This window comes from Aedes aegypti, chromosome 2 (assembly GCF_002204515.2).
Source record: "Aedes aegypti strain LVP_AGWG chromosome 2, AaegL5.0 Primary Assembly, whole genome shotgun sequence".
Classification (NCBI taxonomy): Eukaryota; Metazoa; Arthropoda; class Insecta; order Diptera; family Culicidae; genus Aedes; species Aedes aegypti.
The window spans coordinates 375,283,940-375,305,397 of NC_035108.1; the positions used below are offsets into that span (position 1 = coordinate 375,283,940).

Sequence of the window (21,458 nt, forward strand, 5' to 3'; positions counted from 1 at the left end):
CGAAGATACTCTATGCCCTGGGAAGTCGAGAAAATTTCCAACCCGAAAAGATCCTCGACCGGTGGGATTCGAACCCACGACCCTCAGCTTGATCTTGCTGAATAGCTGCGCATTTACCGCTACGGCTATCTGGGCGATATATCGGAAACAAATATCGATATCACCGATATATTGAATGAGAAATATCGATACCAAAATATCGAATATCGAAAGCAAAATATCGGAACGTCTCTAGTATAAACACATAGTGGAATAAGAAAAAAACTCAGCAATCACAGAAAAACAAGACCGTCTTCGCGAGTCTCGTCTTAGGTTCACATCATACAGACCCATATTACCTATTGGGGGATAGAACAGATCCGTACAGTCGCGGGTTCTGCTGCCACCACTAAGAATGCTGGACGATCCGTTCCCAAACAAGTATTGCCAGATCGGTCTGAAAATGCAGTTCGGCTAAAATGGATTTTTCTCGGTATTCATGTAAGATACCCTGTTTCGGAAGTAGGGCGTATTAGAGCGCATCCGGATGCGAATCGAATGCACCACTTCCGAAGTTAGGTATCTCGCATAGATTCAACAACATCACCAGTCTTTTATTTGGATCACACATCACATAAAATCATTAGCATCTGGCAGAATAGACTGGGATATTTGGCTGACGCCTTCCAAACAGTATCGAAAAGTGCTACTTTTCAGCATCGAAAACAGTGCTGAAAAGTAGCACTTTTTAGCATTGTTTTTTTTTTGGTAAGAAAAGCAGGCCATTATGTAGTGCATCTCATCAATGAAAACTTGATTGGTTTGCAACGGAATCGCAAAAAATATTTTTTTATCTCACTGCTAGCTGGATTGATCATTAAACTTTTAGCATCAAAAGATGCGCTTTAATATACCAAGAACCTTCTCCGAACAAACTATATCACTAAAATCAACGGTTTGGGCGCTATTCAAATAGCGCATGAAATCGACAAAATCCAAATAGCAGCTAGGTAAGTAGATAACTCCCAAGAAAATTGCGAACAGCACTCTTGTTTTCATTCGTTTTCGTCTCAACCAACTTTGACGACGCATATTGGGATCCCGATCGTGTAAAAGTAAATAAAACACCCTATAGAACTGACCTCAGTTCCTTTTCGTGTTGACCAACATTTTTCGGCGGGACACGTGACTTATTGTTATTATTCATCATGTATTTTCATCAGGTGCTACTTCTGATGTTTACTGAAAGAAAAAAAAATCCATTAAAAGGGAAATACGTGTGATAATGTATTATTTTTGGCACATTGTCATATTGTTTTCCTCTAAGTCTAAAGTGACAATGACGAATACCCAAAACAGCAGAAAGCAAGTATCCCGAATTTGGCTTTCGCCGTTATTTTCAAATGAGAATATAAACTACGAACCAGTGATGCATTTTTCCAAGGAAAATGTATTAGTGTCTGGCAGCTTTTCATCCAAAGCAGACATATACTTACATCCAAACCATCAGGTCGCAGTTCCGTGAAAATTTGCGACGCGACGCAAACTACTAAGCGTGTTACGGAGATGGGCGACGCGAACGCGACGCTCGGGAGAGACAAGAAAGGAAGCACGTCAATACCAGTAATCGAGAGTATAGCGTCGCAGTTGTAACGGAAAATGCGGAAAATAGCGTCCCCCGAGGGGATTTCCTTTGGCTCTGTCTGCTCGTGCGAATGTTTTTTGTTTTTATTTAGGCTGATACAAATATTAATTTTCTTTTATGTCACCCCCCCCTTCAAAAATCCGAAAATTTTGAGGGGGAGAAAAAAAAAGATTCATCATTTTTAAGACATCAGTTAGGTTTTTTTTAATTTTTAAAACGAAAAACAGGTAAAATAATGATGCAGATGACAATTGAAAAAAGTTTAACAACTACCGTTAAAAATAAAAATTTGAAAAAATAACTTTTTTTTCATTTTTATTTTTTTGTTCCTTATTTATTTTTATCCCCCCCCTCGTACCTTCCAAGTGATCTCGGACATAAAAGAAAATTAATATTTGTATCAGCCTTACATTGGCTAGAGCGCTCGACGAGCTGTTGCTTATTAATTTACGTATATTTTACTTTTTGCTCTTTATGGCACTGCTCGATACCGATTGGCACTGGGGAAGGGATTCTCCGTCTTTGCACTGCCAATGTGAACAAACCGGGTGCGGGTTGACCCAAGGATCCGATCCCAGGGCGCTTGAACTCTCAGTCAACGTCGATCCTCCGAAGAGGAAAGCAGTTGAAGTAGCAAACTACTTAAGTTGGAACTATTCAATTATCCACCCATTGGACCAGTGATACAGAGAAAGACATTTACGGGTGAACTGAATTTCACAGCGGAATTAACGAGAAGTGGAAGAAGTGCTGAAGCTGAAGATATTTGCACTGCGGAATAGCATTTTCTGAAAGTGTGGGACTCTTTGTTCTAAACCTTGCAGCAAGCGTGCATTTAGAGAAGTGATTTTTATGTGATTTTTTTTGTGTTTGATAAGTTTAATCTAGCTGTGCTACTGAAAACGAAAGTTTGTGGATAAGCTTTGATATAAACGAAGAATATAAAACTGCATACAACAAGTCGCCGGTGGAAAGGATTCTGTAAGTTGAACATCTAACGCATATAACGCATATTTTCATAATTTAAATAAAACATTTAAATTAAGGATTTATTTATTCATGAAATATTTTAAACGACATTTTCTTAAAGCATACAATGAAACTATTTGAAAGGCTTTGATTCTTATAGAGACTTCTTATGTGTCGAGCAGTGAGTGATAATTTTGAGCATTATCTAATCTTCAATTAGTAACTTGTGAAAAAATAAAAATAAAATATTTATATCCACTTGAGCCTGAATCAAGATTTGAGCTAATAAAATTTGAACATAAGGCATTTTTCTCGATGATTATTATAAAGAAACCCGCTTTTGGGCTTTTGAAATCACAATTAAAATTGGTAAAATATTGCCGTTTTCGTGGACCAGCTCCATAGTTGGCTGCTACAAAATGAAAGTATCAATTTACATCGTGTTTTACATACACTCGACGTAGTGTTGATGTTGTACTTGATGAAGCCAACTATCTATTGAGTAAAAGTAATAAAACAACTTTGTATGAAGATAGTTTTTGTCCAACGATCCATTTCAAAGCTGTAATCAAATTTGTTTTTTAAAACCATATTACATTGTACTAAATGTGTTGTTAGGAAATCCAGTGTAATGCCACACCGTCTTCTTCTTGGCATTACGTCCCCACTAGGACAGAGCCTGCTTCTCATTTTAGTTTTCCTTTTGAGCACTTCCACACTTATTAACTGAGAGCTTCCTTTGCCAAAGTTGCCATGTTCGAAATCGTATATCGTATGGCAGGCACGATAATACTTTATGCCCAAAGAAGTCAAGGGAATTTTTATTACGAAAAGATGGACCAACCGGTAATCGAGCCCAGACACTTTCAGCATGGCTTTGCTTTGTAGCCGCAGCTTTACCACTAGGCTTAGAAAGGCCCTCACATGCTACACCACAACAACGAAAACGACATAAACAAAAACAGTATCAAATTACAAGTTCAATGACTTGTTCAGCTTTGCACAGTTAAGGATGAATGTATAGGAATACGGGTTGAGTAGTTGACTAAATCTGGTAAGCGTATTAGTGAGGTTCATTACGAGATGTTTGCTAGTGGGAATCGGTTTATGTTTGGAATTTGAAATCTCAATTTGTTTTCGATTGAAGTATTTTTCAAATCTGAATATTGTCGAACTTTGTGCCAGAAGCTGGTCTAAATTATTTGGTGTTAACATTGAGATTATACATTACTCTCCTGACAACTTATTATTCACGATGTAGTGAATTTTTTTAACTCGAATGTTTAATTGAGGCTCAATTGCTTTTAACGCTTTACGGAGCCGAAATTCATTTTTGTATTATTTAAAATGTATTGACCTTTTCATTACCAAAATTAGTACAGAATGGAGCCTGGGTACAGGTGACAACTCGAGGTTAGTGGTAACTATTTTAAAAGGGAAGACATGGGAAATGGTTAGGATTATGTTCAGGGTACTTTATACCTCATTCGGAAGGTATATTGGTGTTGCTCGATTTTTGACCGGTATTCGTCTGCCGGATGGCCAGGACCCTCAATCCAACACAAAAGAGACAATACACGAAAAAACTGGAGAAAAGAATACAAGCGAAGGAAATGTCCCTTTCCTCAGAGTCCACTTTTTCGAGAGAGTCCGTCTTCTCATTATCATAAATTAAGTATGTAATGTAAGGGGACCCATACATAGGTAAAGGGTGTACAGAATCAAATTGCGACACATAAATGAGATGCTTCGACACAAAATCGACCTACTTAGCCTTGAACCACTTCAAAACCAAACCCAGCCAGAAAATCGTAGAACCATCGTGTGACCTCAGAAGAAGAAGTAGACGCTTTTGGAGGCATTCCTTTAGGTACACCTGCCCATTGACCGTCCCAGTTGTCACAAATGGGGTGCTCCGCTTTCCACACGAGCAAATTGCTTGCTGAATCATATTTTTTTTTTGGTAAACTTTGACATCTTCTGCTTTTTAATGTCCTCAGGGAAGTTATCGAAGTTATGATAAGCAGTGAAAAACTGGAGCCCCGAAAGCTGCCGGAAGTCTGCTTTTATATTCGTCTCAAAATCCATAACGAGGCAATGTGGTTTCGTCAACATTTTGGTGTAGAGCTTTCGTGCACGTGTTTAACCTACCGTATTCTGCCGTTCATCGCGATTAGGCGCCTTTTGGACTTTGTACGTACCCCTAGCAACACACATGTTATAATTGTGTATTTTCAACTGATATATGACCAAAACTAGTCATATATCAGTTGATAATACACAATTATAACAAGTGTGTTGCTCGGGTACATATGTAGTTCTTCACGTTTTATCGCATCTTGCACGAAAGCATTGGATAGGTTCAGTTTCTTTGCCACATCTCGTACTGAACTATTGGGATTCCTCTTGAAAGCTTGAACTACCCGTTTGTGATCCTTAACACTATACGGAGATTATTTTTTTGCCATTTTTTTTTCTTTCCGATCGATTGTCAAACGTTCGTGGTACTAATTTAAAACACGAGACACCGTAGAATATTCCATTCCTAGCTCTTTGCTGTTCTTTCGACTCCATCTTCATAATGATTGCACATTTGCTAGTGAAACTTACACACCGTAAACAAATACACACTGAACAAATTACAACTAAAATTTCAATAGAAAATACCCAACGGGTAACATGTTACAGCCATTTAAAAGTTGTGCAATTTGATTCCGTACACCCTTTAATGTTGTATGATCTTTCGACCAGTACATCTGCTATCTTTATTGTTTAGAAAGTCAGATGCATGCTTAACAGCTTCCATCGATCATCGATGAAGTATTGGTATTCGGGCATTATAGAGATCATCCCCAGAGCAAAGTTGATTACTACCAGCTCAGCAACATAAACCGTGGAAGGTTCCCGAAGTTTTTGGAAGGCGGAAGATAACGAAAGTTTATTAGTACGACGTGCTACATTCATTCATAATGATTTAAATCATATCAAATGTGAGAAAAAGTAGATTGAACATAGGGATGAAAACAAGGCTGGTATAAAGGTATCGAGACAATATTATTATACAACATTCTTACAATAGTTTTAATGACAATCAATCATTCTAATTTGTATGAGGGAAAAAACTTCTTTGGGTTTATTTCTTTGTTCAAAGATTAAAATCTTGTTGCATGCTATTTTGAAGCTGAGAAAATTAGATCAAATTTTCAAGGACAATTGAGGCAAAAAGTAAACTTGTATTTCACTAAAAACTTCAAAACTCTCCTTGTACTTTGTTTTGGTGTTCAAACCGAAACACTTCAACCTGAACCTAAGCCCAAACATGTGTGAGGTGAACATCGGTTCGATCGCTAATTCATTTGTTCCTTGGTTGCAACCACGGTCCAATTTCGATACAAATCCTCGGTTGCTTCCGAGATTGAGAACGATAGCACACGAAAAAAAAATGTGCGGTAGAAACTATCATTTTGGGGGGTTAACTTAAGCGCTCGCACCGGCAATTTTCAGCAGACCAGATATGCGCTTGATTTTACCATATCTGTAGTCGAAATCAGATTGTTGTAAATTACTTCTGTCAAATATACAAGTAGTGTTGCGGTATGTACCGTAAACCTAGTAAATTGGTCTGAAATTCCATGGTAGTTTCAAGAATGGGCGTAGTCAGCTAAAATAGTAATCTTCGCCACAGATTTTTTTTCTCGTGCATAAAACAGACAGGCATAAAACAGTTAAAATTCACGCTTATCAGTTTCTATTTATTCTGTCTTGTTGTATGATATTTAACTGTATCGTGTGTTTTTTTTTATAAAGCTAGCGCTTAATGTTACTTAAAATATTAGTCTTGTTTTATCTGCTTAAGTGAAGCATGTATTCAAGCCTGAAGGGTCTTGCGATATGTACCAAGAAATTCCATATATGATCGTAGAAATTTATCCGCGTGGATTCCAACTGTTTTCGGTCTGTCTGCTTCGTGCTAATATTTGCACCAAAGATTGAATCGATGTTTGAATCGAAGTGCACATGTTTGCACACTACTGGTTTGGATTGGAGATGAAGCGTGTTCGCGATTCAACACAAGTTGCAAGGTATAAACCAAAGTTGAACATCGGTTTTGTTCATGGGAAAACTGGTATGGAATTTTGATGAAGGATGCTTATTCTCAGAGAATAAGGGGGTGTCCATTTCGCTAATAAATATTAAAAAAAGCATTCGATCTAATATAAAAACCACATCAATTGGCTTATTATATAACGAGTTCCCGCGTTTAGTATCATACAGGCGTGTCTGCAGTGATGGATTTTCTCTTTAGGTTAGTACATAAAAATCAAACGATTTCCGTCACATTTTGCAATGCAGAATATAATACGGCGATGAGTGCTTTTTAATGAATCGGAAAAAGCAGTTGTAAACAGTCACCCGGCCGAGTAGCTATCTGAAAAGAAAATCGATTAAGATAAATCGATCGTTGCAGTTTAACCCTTATCATACTAAACGCGATAGCTGTTTAAAAATGCATTTTTTTAATCTACTTGATTAACTGAGTACAGCATCTTTTTTACCTATGTAAAAAATAATTTCAAAAATAATACCAGAGATGTCTAATATTACAAATTGTTCATATTCGACTTAACCCGTATCCCCCCAGCGTCCTAAAAATAGGACAGAAGCCCAAACAATCAGCGTCCTCTAAATAGAATAGTACTTGTAGTGCAAATATCTTGAAAATAAAGAGGTTTAACACTCAATTTAGAGTAAATTTAGGGTGATATAGGGTGCTGGTGATGAAGTAAGGTAGTCCAACCCAATTATAATACAAAACTAAATCCTAATAGCTATTATGACCCTACAGTAAGACCCGTGCGATACCCAATCGAGACAAACACCGTGTGCGCTACACGAATAAACGACAAGTTGATTCATATCGAGTGAGTAGAAAAAACACAAATCCATGTAACACGACACTACCTTTTTTAATTTACACAATAAACAACAGGCCCTGAAAAAGATCCCAACAACTGGATCGAAACGTTGGCAATGATTTAAAATAATCAACGCTTAATTCGTGACTGAAAGCCGAAATCCAATTATCATCATCAAAGTCCAGTCAAACTTTGTTAAGATGACTATATATATATCTTACATTCAATCCCGTTCAAAGTTACCATTTATCATGACTCTCCATTTGATTTACACGGCTAGTCACTTCACTCGAGTCGACAATTGTCACCTCGCTATACGACACCGACAATTGTCACCTCACGCCAGTCGTAGAATAAACCCAATTAAGATGGCTTTAGTATGTACCTACACTTTTTTCAATAATGGTGGGTATACATAGGTGTATTCTTTAGCTAAGAAAGCTCTCAGTGAATAACTGTAAAAGTGCTCATAAGAACAAAGAGCTGAGAAGCAGGCTCTGTCCCAGTGAGGACGGAATACCAAGAAGAAGAAGAAGAAGAAGAAGGTGTATACATGTTTTTGCTAATAAAATGGCATGATTTAACAAAAACTAGGAATACTTTATTGATTTAGGGTGAAACAGTTTGGAATCAACTTCCAAGATTGCACTAAAACTTCAAAGGCACAAATCTCGCGTAGGAAGCATCTACTACTATTTCTCCAGATTAGTGCCTTTAAAAACTTGAGTAGGAGCACAAGTCGGCCATTGTGGCGGCCATCTTTGGATTCCGAGATGTTTCACCTTAGGTTTAGTAGAGAATCTTATACTCTACGTACATATCTAAAAGTGACGCGAGTCAAACGACTTAGTTCAATACCACGTGGTCACATTTTTTCCCATTTTATGCACCACGATCATTGTTTCGTCTCGATCGCTTCGTAGCGAATGGAAGCGCATGGTACTTCACAAGCATCCATCAAGCTCGTTCGCTTTTCTTCGCACCATCTAATTTCGTCTCAATTCCAATTTGTCCGGGATTAGAGGTGTCTAATTTTAGCTCCGTTCCGTCTAGTTATTGACCTTTAATGTGTATGCCGTAAATGCGCGATTGCTTTCTCTTGAGGTGCGACTGTCGGCTTGCGCGTGTAGATCAGACCAATAACAAAAACAATAAAGCCTCTCTCTTGGAACGCGAAGTCTCGCACGAACACCCAAACCAAGACCCGTTTGGACATATTGCGTTTCGCGCGTAATTACTTACTCCGTTGCGGTCAATATTGAGACATCGCAATGCGACGTTGATTTCAGCATACGCCGCCTTCATCAGCACAACCACGTGACCCCGTTCTATGAAGCAACAATATTTACAAACTTGGTCCCCATTACAATGCGAAAATGTCACAACTAATGGTGATTCCCGGGATTATATCTGCACAAAGAATGAATGCATTGGAAAAATTTATGACTATTCGCAAAACGTAATTTCCCAGTCCGTGCGGTTGCCCCTTCTTACATATAGTTAAGTGTGGTAGAGAAAAGACGTTGATTGCTAATTGCGCACCGGTCGTTTCTTCTCGCAGGTAATACACAGTTCTATAAATTAGGAAAAGTTGGCAGCAAACTTATTGGCCGTTGGCGAGATTGCCAACGAAACGGAAACATGTTAATGCTCTTGCTGACGGGCTTGGTAGATAGGATTTGCCGTCGACAGGCTGTCTATTTGGGCTGTCGAAGTACTTTGATGTTGCTTTAGACTGGGCTTGCTGTATAGATAGAATGTCTTTGTAACGTAACTGGTTCAAAAACTGACTGTTTTACGAACTTTTTGTTGGTATGATGACGGGATTAGAGTGATCGCGTCGACGTCTCACAAATGTCGAATTTGTTTGCCAACAAAGGAATAGCCGCTGGTAGATCAAACGCTTTATATGTGCAACTGTGTGTGAGCCGTTGTACCGGTAACTTAAATATAGACTCATTAAATACTAGAAACAACACAGACTGTGATGGTTAAGTGTGTGGGATGAAGAAACCTATTTATGTTTTTTTTTGCGTTAAATTTAACACAAACAAATGCAGTGATCATATGGTCACGAAATGCTGTAAAAGGAATGGAGTAATCTAACTAACGGAGCAAACATTCGTTCTTGTTACCGTTTCTCCATGTATGTTTAGGTTTATAAGATTATAGGCTTTGGCCAGACATTCTCCTCTCTCCGTTTCTAAGATCTCGTTGTATATGAGGTGCAGGGCCTATAATTACTATGCAGCATTTTAATCTTTCACGGTTTGATAAATATATTCATAGTTTGGAGAATTGTCTAATTGTGACTTAAATTGAAATCAAACGAGGTTGCTATAACCAGCAAAAATAAATTATTATCGGCCGACGTAATTGTTGGCTACGTATCAAGATTTGGACGTAAGTGGTCACGTCCATTTTACAACATTATTCCTCTCAAAGCGTAATTGGAATCGATCGAAAAAACTGCCTAGAAATCCGTTTCGAGTAGAAATATGAAACTTGTATTAAATTGAACTCACTTCCTCTGTTTGGTGAAATGTCGGATGAGGTATCGGACGCGTCTCTCGCTTGCATCTTTTTTGTTAACTTTTCAAACCGTTCCTATCGATTCCTAGAGTCCAATTTTCAGCATATTTTATACGTTTAAAATATGTAATAGCACACCATATTTGCGATGGGACTGTGCAGCTGAAATGATGTGATATTACAATTGTGTTTCGCTGAGCACAAGAATTTCTTAATTAATAAATTATTTGCTTAGAAAAACTAACTTACATTTTTATTCGAAACATTATTCGAGAGCGACTGTACAATGAAATTTCAACTTCTCAAAAGCTATAATAGAGCAATTAATAATAATAATAGTAATAGTGTCATAGCAAATTTTTATTTGGATATCTAAAAATTATTTCCACTTGATTAATATAAGAGATAAAATATCTAAAATTTACTCATAGATATCATATTTAGCATTTGTAAGAACTAATCAATAGCAGCGAGCTATTGATAAGATCTGCAAACATCAAATTTTTAGATACTTTCTTGTGAATTTCTTCACGAATTGTATCCAGATTGCATCTATGGATTGTTTCAGACATATTGCCTATTTTTACAGGAATCAATTATAGATAATTTCAATTCAACTTCTTAGTTAAGATATCTTCAGCAGATTTGTTTCACACCTTTGATATTTCTTCTAAGTTTAATCTTTCCTCGAATCCCCTCCCTGAGGAGTTCCTCAGGAGATTCTTAATGAAATGCACCCAAGCATTTATCTAAAATTTCATCCAGGAGGACCTCTAACACCTTCAAGAGTTCTTGGGTCATTTCAGACTCAACACCAGCAATTACTCCAGTAATCCGGAAAACTCTCCTAGATCTATAGAATTTCCTCAGAGATTGATTCAGGATTTAAGAAACCTCGTCAAAATGTGAATTGTACTTTTATTTACATATGTTTTTTTTTTTATAAGGAAGTGCTAACAAAATCTCAAGCTTCTTCTAGATTTACTTTAGTTTTTCTTACAATAGTTTCTGAAGTTACTTTTTAAGAAAAAATCAAGGAGTTTCATCTGTGTTTTAGGAATTTCCTATTGATTCTTTTTAGTACGAACCTGATAAAAATATAACAAACTTTTTTAGAGAAAATCCTGTAGAAAATCCAATGACAATTAGAAAAATCTCTTTGGGCTTCGTGGCAGTGAGATTAGCTGCGTTAGTCATTTAAGAGAATGCCATGAAGCGTAGGTGAAAATTATTTTTTTTGTCGTTTAAAAATATATATAAAAAAAAATCTGAAAAAAATATTCTGGATAGTTTTCGGGAAGAACTATTTGAACCTTGGTGTTAATCATACAAAATACATTTTTAAACCTACCGTAAAATGGGGTGTTAAGGGAAGAAAAAAAAAATTCAACTCGAAGTTCAAGCAACTATTAGTATGTCAATAATTTAACAAAGGACAGCCCTACCATGCTCTCGTCGTGTATGTCAAAAGCCAAATACAATCTTGAGGATCCTATGACAGATTCCTGAGATAATCATGAAAATGTGTGATTTTTGACGGAAATGCAGAATGGGGTGTTAAGTAACTTTCATAAATAAAATCATATTTTGCCAACAACAAAACATAACTTTGATGATTTTATTCAATTTCATAGATTATGTTGAACCTTAATCAGATAATACTTGGAACTCCTGCAAACGCAAACCGTTTTATTTTAACTTCTAAATCTTTCATAGTTATCAATCCTATTCGGGAACTATCAATACATTGTAAAATTGTTTTGAAATGATTTTTACACTTATATGTAACAGGATCATAACGTATATATTTACAGCTTACGAAAGTTATGCAGAGCAACTTGGTAAATAATCTATAATATAAGGCTAATTTGAAAAAGCTTTTATTTTATTAGGCGAAATGGCCAATTTTCCCTGTAAACTAAACAACGTATTTGCATGCAACCAGGGTTGGGAAAAATCTTTAAATTTACTCTACTGTAGCCAAGCAAAGCAAATCACAGTCAACGAGGACAGTGATCAATTGCTGCTAAAAGCAAAAAGTCTTGGAAATAGCAAAACACTCGTTGCTAAGGGCAACCCAAAATTACTGTAAAAAAATGTACTATTTCCCGCATTTAGAGCATTCAATGACACTAGTGATTTAGAAAATTTCTGCACCCAATATAGGCTACTTGATGAGATTCAAGTTTTTGAACTACTGTACTGGGAAGAGCTACGTGAATTTCTCGAGGTTCAAGCCTACTACTATTACCATTCCCAGCATTGCATGCAACACTCAGTGGCATGGTCGAAAAAATACTAGACTAGAAAAAATCGAGACTAGACATTTTTGATGATATTCAGTAACAAACAAAATGGACCCCTTAACTTTTACAATGCAGTTTCACTTCACTGAACAAACCAAAAGTATGTTGGAATACATTACGGCATAAATTGAATGAGTTTAGTTACTTGGAAAAAGTAGAAAAGATAATCCCCAAACACCCCACTTATTTTCAAAAAGAGACTTTTTCCATAAAAATATTAAAAGTCGAGATCTAAATAAATTTTTTAAAAGTTTTTGTCTGGGTTATGATCTCAATTAAATATGCTTATCTCCTAAGTTACTCACATATTTTTCTTAATATTGTTTCATAATATTGTTTGTAGTTAAATGTATTTAGCCTATTAAATTATTATAAAAATGTTTTGAAAAGTTTTCAATATCTTGACTCGACAATACTATATATTAAAAGTCATCCTGTATCATATAATGCAGCTCACATTCCTCTGAACAAATCAAGCATTTCAGATGACTGATATATCGACTTTCGACGTTTTTGTAACTTGTCAAAGTTGATGGAGAAGTTCAATCCCTTAAAACCCCACGGGTCCTTAACACCCCATATTACGGTATATATGAATCTCTTGAGAATCTTTTTAAGCATTCCTGAGGCGAACTTTAGGAAAAAATCTTATGAGAAACTTTTCGATAAATTGCAGTTGTAAACGTTAAGAACCGGAGAAAATGCTGCAGGAATTTCAGTAAGACTACTTGGATATGATGAGTTGAATAATTCCCTGCAAAACTGAGAGACTGCTTCAGATTTTTCTAGGAATTCGCCTAGAATGTTTATAGGTTATGCTCATTTTGAAGGAATCCAAAAAGGAACACGAATCTCCACCTAAAAAAAACTCAAATTCAAAAGCTGACTAAAGAGGAACTCCTACTTCTTCTTTTCCTTCTTCTTCTTCTTCTTTCTGGTGTTACGTCCCCACTGGGGCAGAGTCTGCTTCTCAGCTTAGTGTTCTTATTAGCACTTACAGTTATTAACTGAGAGCTTACTATGCCAATGACCTTTTTTGCATAGTTGAGAAAATTTCCAACCCGAAAAGATCCTCGACCGGTGGGATTTGAACCCACGACCCTCAGCTTGGTCTTGCTGAATAGCTGCGCGTTTACCGCTACGGCTATCTGGGCCCCTCCTATTGGATTTAAATTACCTGCTGTGGTTGTTTCCTTAGGCTCATGGAAGATAATTTTCTGGAAACCTAGTGAAAATTTCCGATAAATTTGATGAAAGAAAAGTCTGAAATAATTCCAAATGGAAAACAGAAAGAACCTCTAGAACACTTGTAGTAGAACAACCCTCTGAAACTTTTAGAAAAATGACTGAAATATAAATGTTTCATTACAGATGTAATTTCAGGTTATTTGTAGTTCGCCATCGAAATTTCACGGAATTCGGACTACCAGCAGCTGAGACACAGATCCCCAAACATGGGCATTTCGTATGGGGGAACAGCATTTGATTACTACTACCTTTTGTATGTACGATTGGTTTTTGCTATATTTTTGGTCACATTCAGTATTATTGTTGACAGAATTTTTCGATAGAGTATTTTATGGATCGATTTATGGAAATATCAAGTCATGGAACAGAAAAGCTCTGAAAAGCTGTTTGAGAAGAGCATCACAGTAACTGTCGTGAATTTGGATATCTTCAAACTCCTGGAACAATAACACGCACCTACTTCTCACTCGTTGCGCCTGGTCTCGTGCAAAACCGTTTCAAAACTGATTTCAAGCATAATTATTCAATGCGACGTATATTCAAAAATAAACTAATCGAGATTTGCTTTACATGGGCTCGACAAACGCATAATCTACATATTGAATCTGCAATATATTCTCAATATGTGCCATTTTTTGATTTTACAAAATTAATTTCAATTCTGTCATATGTACACTTTTCTGTGTGTTTTTCATTTGGCTACATATACCCTAAGTTTGCAAAGCTACTCAACTGTCAACGTTTTTCCTGCTAGACGGTGTATGTGCTAGCAGGAAAAACGTTGACAGTTGCTCATAGTAAACGACCTATATGCAGAACCAAAACATACAGTTTTAATCAGCAGATACGTCATACTGTTTCTGAATCACTAAACATGTTGGAAATCGAGAGATTCAGATTCTCACGGGTCGGCAAACTGATGTGGAACATCATCAGTATTCGGTTATAGACAATATTTCTCATCAAATTTCTCACAAGAACAGTTCTCCATCTACTATTGTCACTCACGGCTCCGTCCAGTGCTTCTGTTAGTCTAGTTGAAATTGGAAACATTCGGAAACCAATATTCGTTGTAGTTTAACTTAGAAACTGATTTACTTACTTTATTAAATTTTTATGGGAATTTACAAAACGGTGTATGTGCAAAAGAATACTGGTGTATATGACGTGACGCATGTGAAAAACAAACTGTCAATCCGACGCATCAAGCACAGTTCGAACTGTCAATCCGACCACAATATATTGCATCGCATTCTTGTCTTATGCTTCTGAGTGTTAGATACGCCATTTTGAACAATTATGCTTGATTTGTGTAGGGTTTTTTTTGGCGCTTTCAAACTCTTTACGGGCCTCGTGCGCATTTGAATCCTCACGAATCCAAAAGCCCTTTTTTGTTTACACTCTGGTTAACAAATACTCAGTAATGTAAATGGTTACCCTTTATACCTACTGAATAATTTCTGACAAGTTCTCAGTTTACTTATTACACTGTTTTATTTACTCAAAACATCTTCATGCATCTATTATCTACACATTTGTATATTCTTTCCTCATACAAAAACACAAATTCTATTCCCTTCATACACTATTACATCTATTCCCTACAATATCCACGAAATTTTGATTTTAGTATGGTTTCATGAGTCGATATCCAAAATAAGTTAATTGCTGGCATAAATGTCGGAGAAATCAAAAAAATGGAGGAACATTTAGAAAGACCCTTTGAGAGATTTTTTAACAAATGCATCGTGGATTCTTCCTGAATAGATTTATTTTGAAATATCTTGTAACTTTGTTGGAAAGATCATTTGTAGACTTCTGAGGAATTTCAGAAAAATAGTTTTGGCAGTATCCTTGCAAGATCCGTTGAGGTTTCTTGTCATTGATTGATTACTAGTAAGATATTTAGCAAAAGTTTGTTTTTCGGTTAAGCCTAATTTGCTACTGAAAAGAAATTGCTAAAGAAATTTCTCGCCGATTCCTTGCAGAAATTTTCTACAGCGACTTCCATTTGAAGTGACAGTTCTTTTCAACTGCGTACTGCGATCAGAAAAAAGCGCATTCTTGATCGATTCCTTGCAGAAATTTCCCATGCATCAAGATAGGCCGAGAAATTACTTGTCAGCAGCGAATCAGGCTTTAAGCTAAGTATGCTGTTTCGCTCAAGAAAAGTAAAGAAATTCCTTCACTGAAAGGGTCAAGAAATTTCCTACAGAGAGCCCCCTTTGAAGTGACATTTCTTCTCAACTGCGTACTGCGATCAGAAAAAAGTGATTTTCTTGACCATTTCTTGGGAGAAATTTTCCACGCATCGAGATAGGCGATTCCTTTTCTTGTCAGTAGCAAACCGACATTTAGCCTGCAAGAAGAACGCAATTATTTTACAAATATCATAGGGAAATGGAGGCAATCTTAACCTTCCAGTCGTCGCGCGGTTTGCTACCGATAGAACCAGCGCGATTGCTGTTGTGAACAAAAAGCGAGTTTTTTTTTCAGAGGTGTTGTACAAAATACAACAGCGCGACGACTGAAGTGGTAATAAGAAAACTCGCTTGTGTTGCAAGAAACACAATGGCGCAAAAATTAATGAAACTCCCTTCCAACTCTTTTGTTGAACAATACGAAATCAAAACAAATCCTTTGGTTCTAATTCTTTCACTGGAATGAATGAACCAAGACACCCCTTTGCACGGTATAGTCTATCATCAGTGACGCGCTCACGATAATCACGACTTTTTTCGCGTACTCCCACCGAGCAGTTGGCGTATGCTCCTTCTGGGAGGGTGCATGCAAATTTGCTTGATTTCTATACATCCAACAAAAGACCGAATCTACCCCATCGTCTGCGTCCAGTTACAAAGTGCAACGATTTTCATCTTAGAACGCAATAAGGCGCAGAAATCCTTTGTTTGGTCACAAAACGGTGCACGTGTTTGACCGGGACGTTCGCTGGCAAGATCTTCAGCTGTTTTGCATCTGCTCGTGTGCCAGAAGCCGGATTAAGTGTGTTCTGTTTCCTTTCTCACGATCACATCTTTACCTTACGTTTCGCTGAGGAACAAGCGGCCTTCATGATGGACGAAAGAGGTCAGTGAAAAATATATCGCATTTTCCTCCTGAAATAGAAGAATCGCGATCATCAAAGTGAAAATTCTTACACTACCGCAATCTATACGTAACCGAGGAGAAGGAAGGGTGTTAGATAATGCCCTGCAACAATTTCGTCCAACTGACGGCATTTCGTGCAATTCTGTCTGGGGGGACTTTCGTTTTCAGTACAAACGAGCGACGCCAGAGAGAATCGTCGAATCGTACAAAAATATAATCGCTGCTGAGATTAATGCGAGCGGCGTCGTGTGGATTTGGGATTGTGTTTATGTTTTGCGACTTTTTACGCATCATAGGATTCGTTATTGAATGGATTTAGCGTTCTACTAATCTCGAGCTTACAAGAAGCCATCAAATTTGAATAATTAGCCATCAATACCCATGGAGACGCATGGTGCACTAGTTGCTTGGAAACGCATGGCAGCCAAAGAAAAGAAGATAAGAAAAATAATCTTGATTCAATTTCAAGTTATCATGATTCACAAACGGCTTTGTGAAACATTTTTTATTTTTGGAAAAAAAATCGGTGTTAATAAATGCTTTATTTAGTTTTACCAAACTAGGATGATAGTATTTTCTAACACAGAACACCTAGAAATGAAATATGAATGTAATGATTGGTAGGGTACCGTCGTTGGGGGTGACAATGGGTCAAAAAGGCATATGTACGATTTGTTTATTGAATAACTATCGCAATTTCGCTCCAATAAACTTCAAATTTGGTGTGTATGTACTTTGATGGTACATTAACAACTGTTCAAAAAAATATTGAAAAATATTTATTCACAGTGGCACTACAAGTGAATGAAAAATGAACCAATCTCACCCCATAGAGGGGGTGACATTGGGTCACTATAATTGAAATAACTTATTTTTGAGAATATGATTGCAAAACCATTCACTGCTGAAAAATATTGATGACATACGATGCAAACAAGACGAAAAGATATCTATGATATTTCACAAGTATGATAAACCCACTTAAAAGAACGATTATACCAGAAAATTGAAAAGCTATGAGAAAATATATGAGACCCAACATTTATCGTCAAGTTTACATAAATTTTCTTGTTTGTTTCCCTCAAATTATCTTCAAAATCTCATCCCCATTGCCATTAAACCTTTTCAGTTTTCCCAGAGGTGTACTGATTATTTTAAACCCTCGCAAATAGTTATATTTCGGTGCGACATTCCTCGATCAATATATTTCAGGCAGATTTTGACTTCATAGTACCGGTGTTTAAGCGATCCAACTCATTCGTACTTTCGTGAGATGTTTCTGTAATATGAAAACACTAATAAATAATTAAATTTATTAAAAAAAAAACAATTGATAACATTTTACGATGTTGCTGCGCACGAAACACAGTTGCTGGTTTGAGAAGTTGTCAAAATTCGTTGCATTGTTATTCGATGCACGGAATCCTCAAGTAGACTTGTTTGATGTTTCAGAGATGCTGTATTTAGAAAGAATAAACACATCTTAATGAGGAATGAGAACACCCGGCACCGTAAAATGTTAAAAAAGTGGTCTTGCAATTTAATTTACTATCGTTCTTGCTTGACCCAATCTCACCCCCATTTTCAATGTTTTAGACACCGTATCGAAAAAAATAAAATTTTTGTGGAAAAATGAATTAGATTCCGGAAAATACTTGTGAAGTGTAATGAAAAGTGTTTCAACCTTCTACTAATACAACGATAGAGGTTAAAGTAAATGCGTTATACTTTGCACAGGAGAAATTTAATGCTGTAAATTTTATCTAGTTTCAACATACAAGTTTATTGATATAGTAAACAAAAATTACTAATTCTAAAAATGTATATTGTGATGAATTATGTGTAATAATATGTTCCCCAACATATGAATAATTATTTTTAGCGATATCAGCATTATTAGCTGATATATTACATAAATCATAATTTTCCGTTTTGACCCAATCTCACCCCCTAGACCCATTGTCACCCCCATCGACGGTACTTATGAAGGAATTAAAAAAAACATCGACTAAAATCGAGGGAACTCGATAATCTTACCACAACTAAAATCGAGGGAACTCGATTATCTTAACACAACTAAATATTCTTACTAATCTTTGTGAAATCTCTTTCCTCCCCAGGACGCGTTATCCCAATGCCGGCCGAATGCGCGGCCAACCCTCTGCAGAGGGCACTTGCCGATGCCATCATCCGGATGGTTCCGATGGATGAACTCCGCATCCTGCTGGCCTGCGGAGCCAAAGTCAACGAACAGGTCACTCAGGGCTTGCGTCCGCTGCACTATGCCGTGTGGCAAAACAACGAGCCGGCCGTGAATCTACTGCTGGTCAGAAACGCCGATATCAATGCCATCGATGAGGTCGGGTACAGTGCTCTGCATCTAGCCGCGGAACATGGGTAAAGTAGTTATGGCTTGAAATCATTTGCCAGATTTATGATCGTTTTCTTTATCTTGCAGTTTTTACGATTTGGCCAAGATACTCCTGAATGGAGGTTGCAAAGTAGACTACCGTGAACCTACCAGTGATCCCTATCCAAGGACTACTCTTTGCGATGAACCGCTCCGACTGGCCTTGCGTAACCGCCACTACGACGTAGCGCGGCTTCTGCTGGAAAGAGGAGCTGACCCAAATAAGCGTTACTTCTTTGGTTCGGAAATAAACTTGGCCACGGATATTGAAAGCTTGGAGTTGTTGCTTCGCTTTGGGGCAAATACTGAAGCACGGGACCGATCTGGAATCACACCACTGATGAGAGCTGTTCGTACAAATGGTAACATTGATGCCGTGCTTCTGTTGCTTCAGTACGGCGCAAATGTAAACGCCATGACCGACGCCAGAAACGACTATCGTACTGTGTTGCATTATGCTGTTCTCTCAGGTAATTATTCTAGTAGATATTTTGAAAATGCTTTCTTAAATCTAATAGTTTTCTGCTCTATTGTAAATGTATTGTTTTTTGTCTGTGTGCGTTGTTAGGGCTTAATCTTTTTGGTGGTACGTTTCTGTTGAACGACTTTTCTGACTTCAACCAACTTTCAAATTCACAGACTATTTCAATTCATTTACTTTTTCACTCACTTGCTTTAGTCCTATGGCACTCGACCCTAGACTGTCGACGACCAAACACTTTTAACGAAAGGAAATTTCTTCTATTCTGCAGGAAATGCCTCTTTGGTTAACTTGCTAATCAAGCAAGGAGCTCGGGTCGATATCCCTGCTCCACTTCCGGAACCAGATAGACCCAGTCCTCTGGATCTCGCAGTTTTACGTGGCGATCCCACATTGGTACGGATACTGTTGGAAAACGGCGCCAATGTAAACCGTTGCAGTCCTATCATAGGATCTCCTCTGCATGTGGCCTGCGCTGACAATATACCGCACAGAGTTGAAATCATGAAGGTATCATACTAAACTCATCGCCATATAACGTAAGTTTAACATTTCTGATGAATTTTCCATAGATGCTCTTATCATATGGTGCCGACCCAAATATTCGCGTTGTGGGAGATGTCGCAACTAATGCCGTACTAAGACCACCGCTTGCCGAGCTGATTGCTAGCAATGAAGATGTGAAACCCGAAGAACTTCGGTTGTTAATGAAATACGGAGCAAGAGTAAGATCTTACGACGAAATCCCCTAAAACATACGTCATCACATCCTTCCATTTATTCACAGGTCATCCTAAAGACCCAGTTTCGTGACCCCGAAGGATTGCTCAACTGCCTGACCAACATGGACCCTAAATCGGACTCATTCCGGATAATATTGGAAGCGGCCGAGGAATTCGATCCCTGCATGATACGTCGCAACCAGCAGCTGAACGACGATCAGCGAATGCTTCTGCTGGAGCGAGCTACCATCCCGATGCCTCTCAAGTCCCGCCTGCGAGCTCACTTCCGAAGGCTGTTTGGCCGCAACCTGCCTGAATTTGTACCATCCCTGTTCATCCCGAAGGAACTGCAGAGCTATCTGCTGTACGAGCATAGCTTTTGAAGTGGCTCGCCCTACGCCACCCCGATGACAGTGTATAACGTGGTACAAATTATTTGATAAAACATATTTAAGCTAACATTTGCAGAAGATGAACCCCGAAAGACTTGCCTTACGAGAACGAATGTATTCCTTAAACTTTGAATTGTGAAAGTGAAACGAAAATTGAAGAAAAATAATCATGATAGACATTTGATAGGTTAGGATTTGACACTGAAAACAATCGACAATACTGCCACTTTTCAGACATGTGGATCTCGCACTCAGCATGGACCGTGGTCCTTCTTCCTGGTGAAAATGTTCCACGTTTGTCAACCGTGAAAAGATTACAGGTAGTGAAGCAGCCATTATGGGGCTGTTCGTCATATCGTCTTTATCGGACGTATGGTCAATGTTATTCTTATGAAAACCCACACAGTGAACTTTAGACTTTGTAACCGATTCGTGATCAACTAAGTTAAATTATTTGGTATATTGGAATAAAATCGTATTCTTTGAATATTCATTGGTTTTCATTGAATGATCCGAAAATAACTTTTTGGTACTTATTTACTGCCGTTATTCGCATCACAGTGAACCACGTATCGTATAACAATGTGCGGTAAAAATCACATATTCGTACATCTAAAAAAATAATCGCATAATATCCCAAAACAAAACGAATTAATGTTAACATAAATTGTATATTTATAATTTTTCACTAGGATTCATTATCGATCGACAATCTTTTTTGACAGCAAACCATGTCGTAAATAGAATAAT

At 37.5% G+C, this 21,458-nt stretch overlaps 1 protein-coding gene across 2 annotated transcripts; it reads left to right on the plus strand.

Moving 5' to 3' along the window:
* Positions 1–2,098: 2,098 nt before the first annotated feature.
* LOC5572449 (putative ankyrin repeat protein RF_0381) lies at positions 2,099–21,197 on the plus strand. Of its 2 annotated transcripts, none has more exons than XM_021846760.1 (6): positions 2,099–2,605; positions 18,824–19,100; positions 19,162–19,583; positions 19,866–20,104; positions 20,167–20,319; positions 20,382–21,197. In XM_021846760.1, exons 2-6 carry the CDS (start codon positions 18,838–18,840, stop codon positions 20,697–20,699), a joined length of 1,395 nt encoding a protein of 464 aa, XP_021702452.1. In that variant the 5' UTR covers positions 2,099–2,605; positions 18,824–18,837; the 3' UTR covers positions 20,700–21,197. The 2 variants fall into 2 exon arrangements, with proteins under 2 accessions (XP_021702452.1, XP_001660394.2); XM_001660344.2 differs by lacking the exon at positions 2,099–2,605 and adding an exon at positions 16,359–16,682.
* The last annotated feature ends 261 nt before the right edge of the window (positions 21,198–21,458 follow it).

Bases quoted from the DNA above. Each gene is read 5' to 3' on its own strand.
- LOC5572449 (XM_001660344.2), top strand. The intron at 19,101-19,161 runs GTAAAGTAGTTA...TTTATCTTGCAG, and splicing joins CATCTAGCCGCGGAACATGG to TTTTTACGATTTGGCCAAGA. The intron at 19,584-19,865 runs GTAATTATTCTA...TCTATTCTGCAG, and splicing joins GCATTATGCTGTTCTCTCAG to GAAATGCCTCTTTGGTTAAC.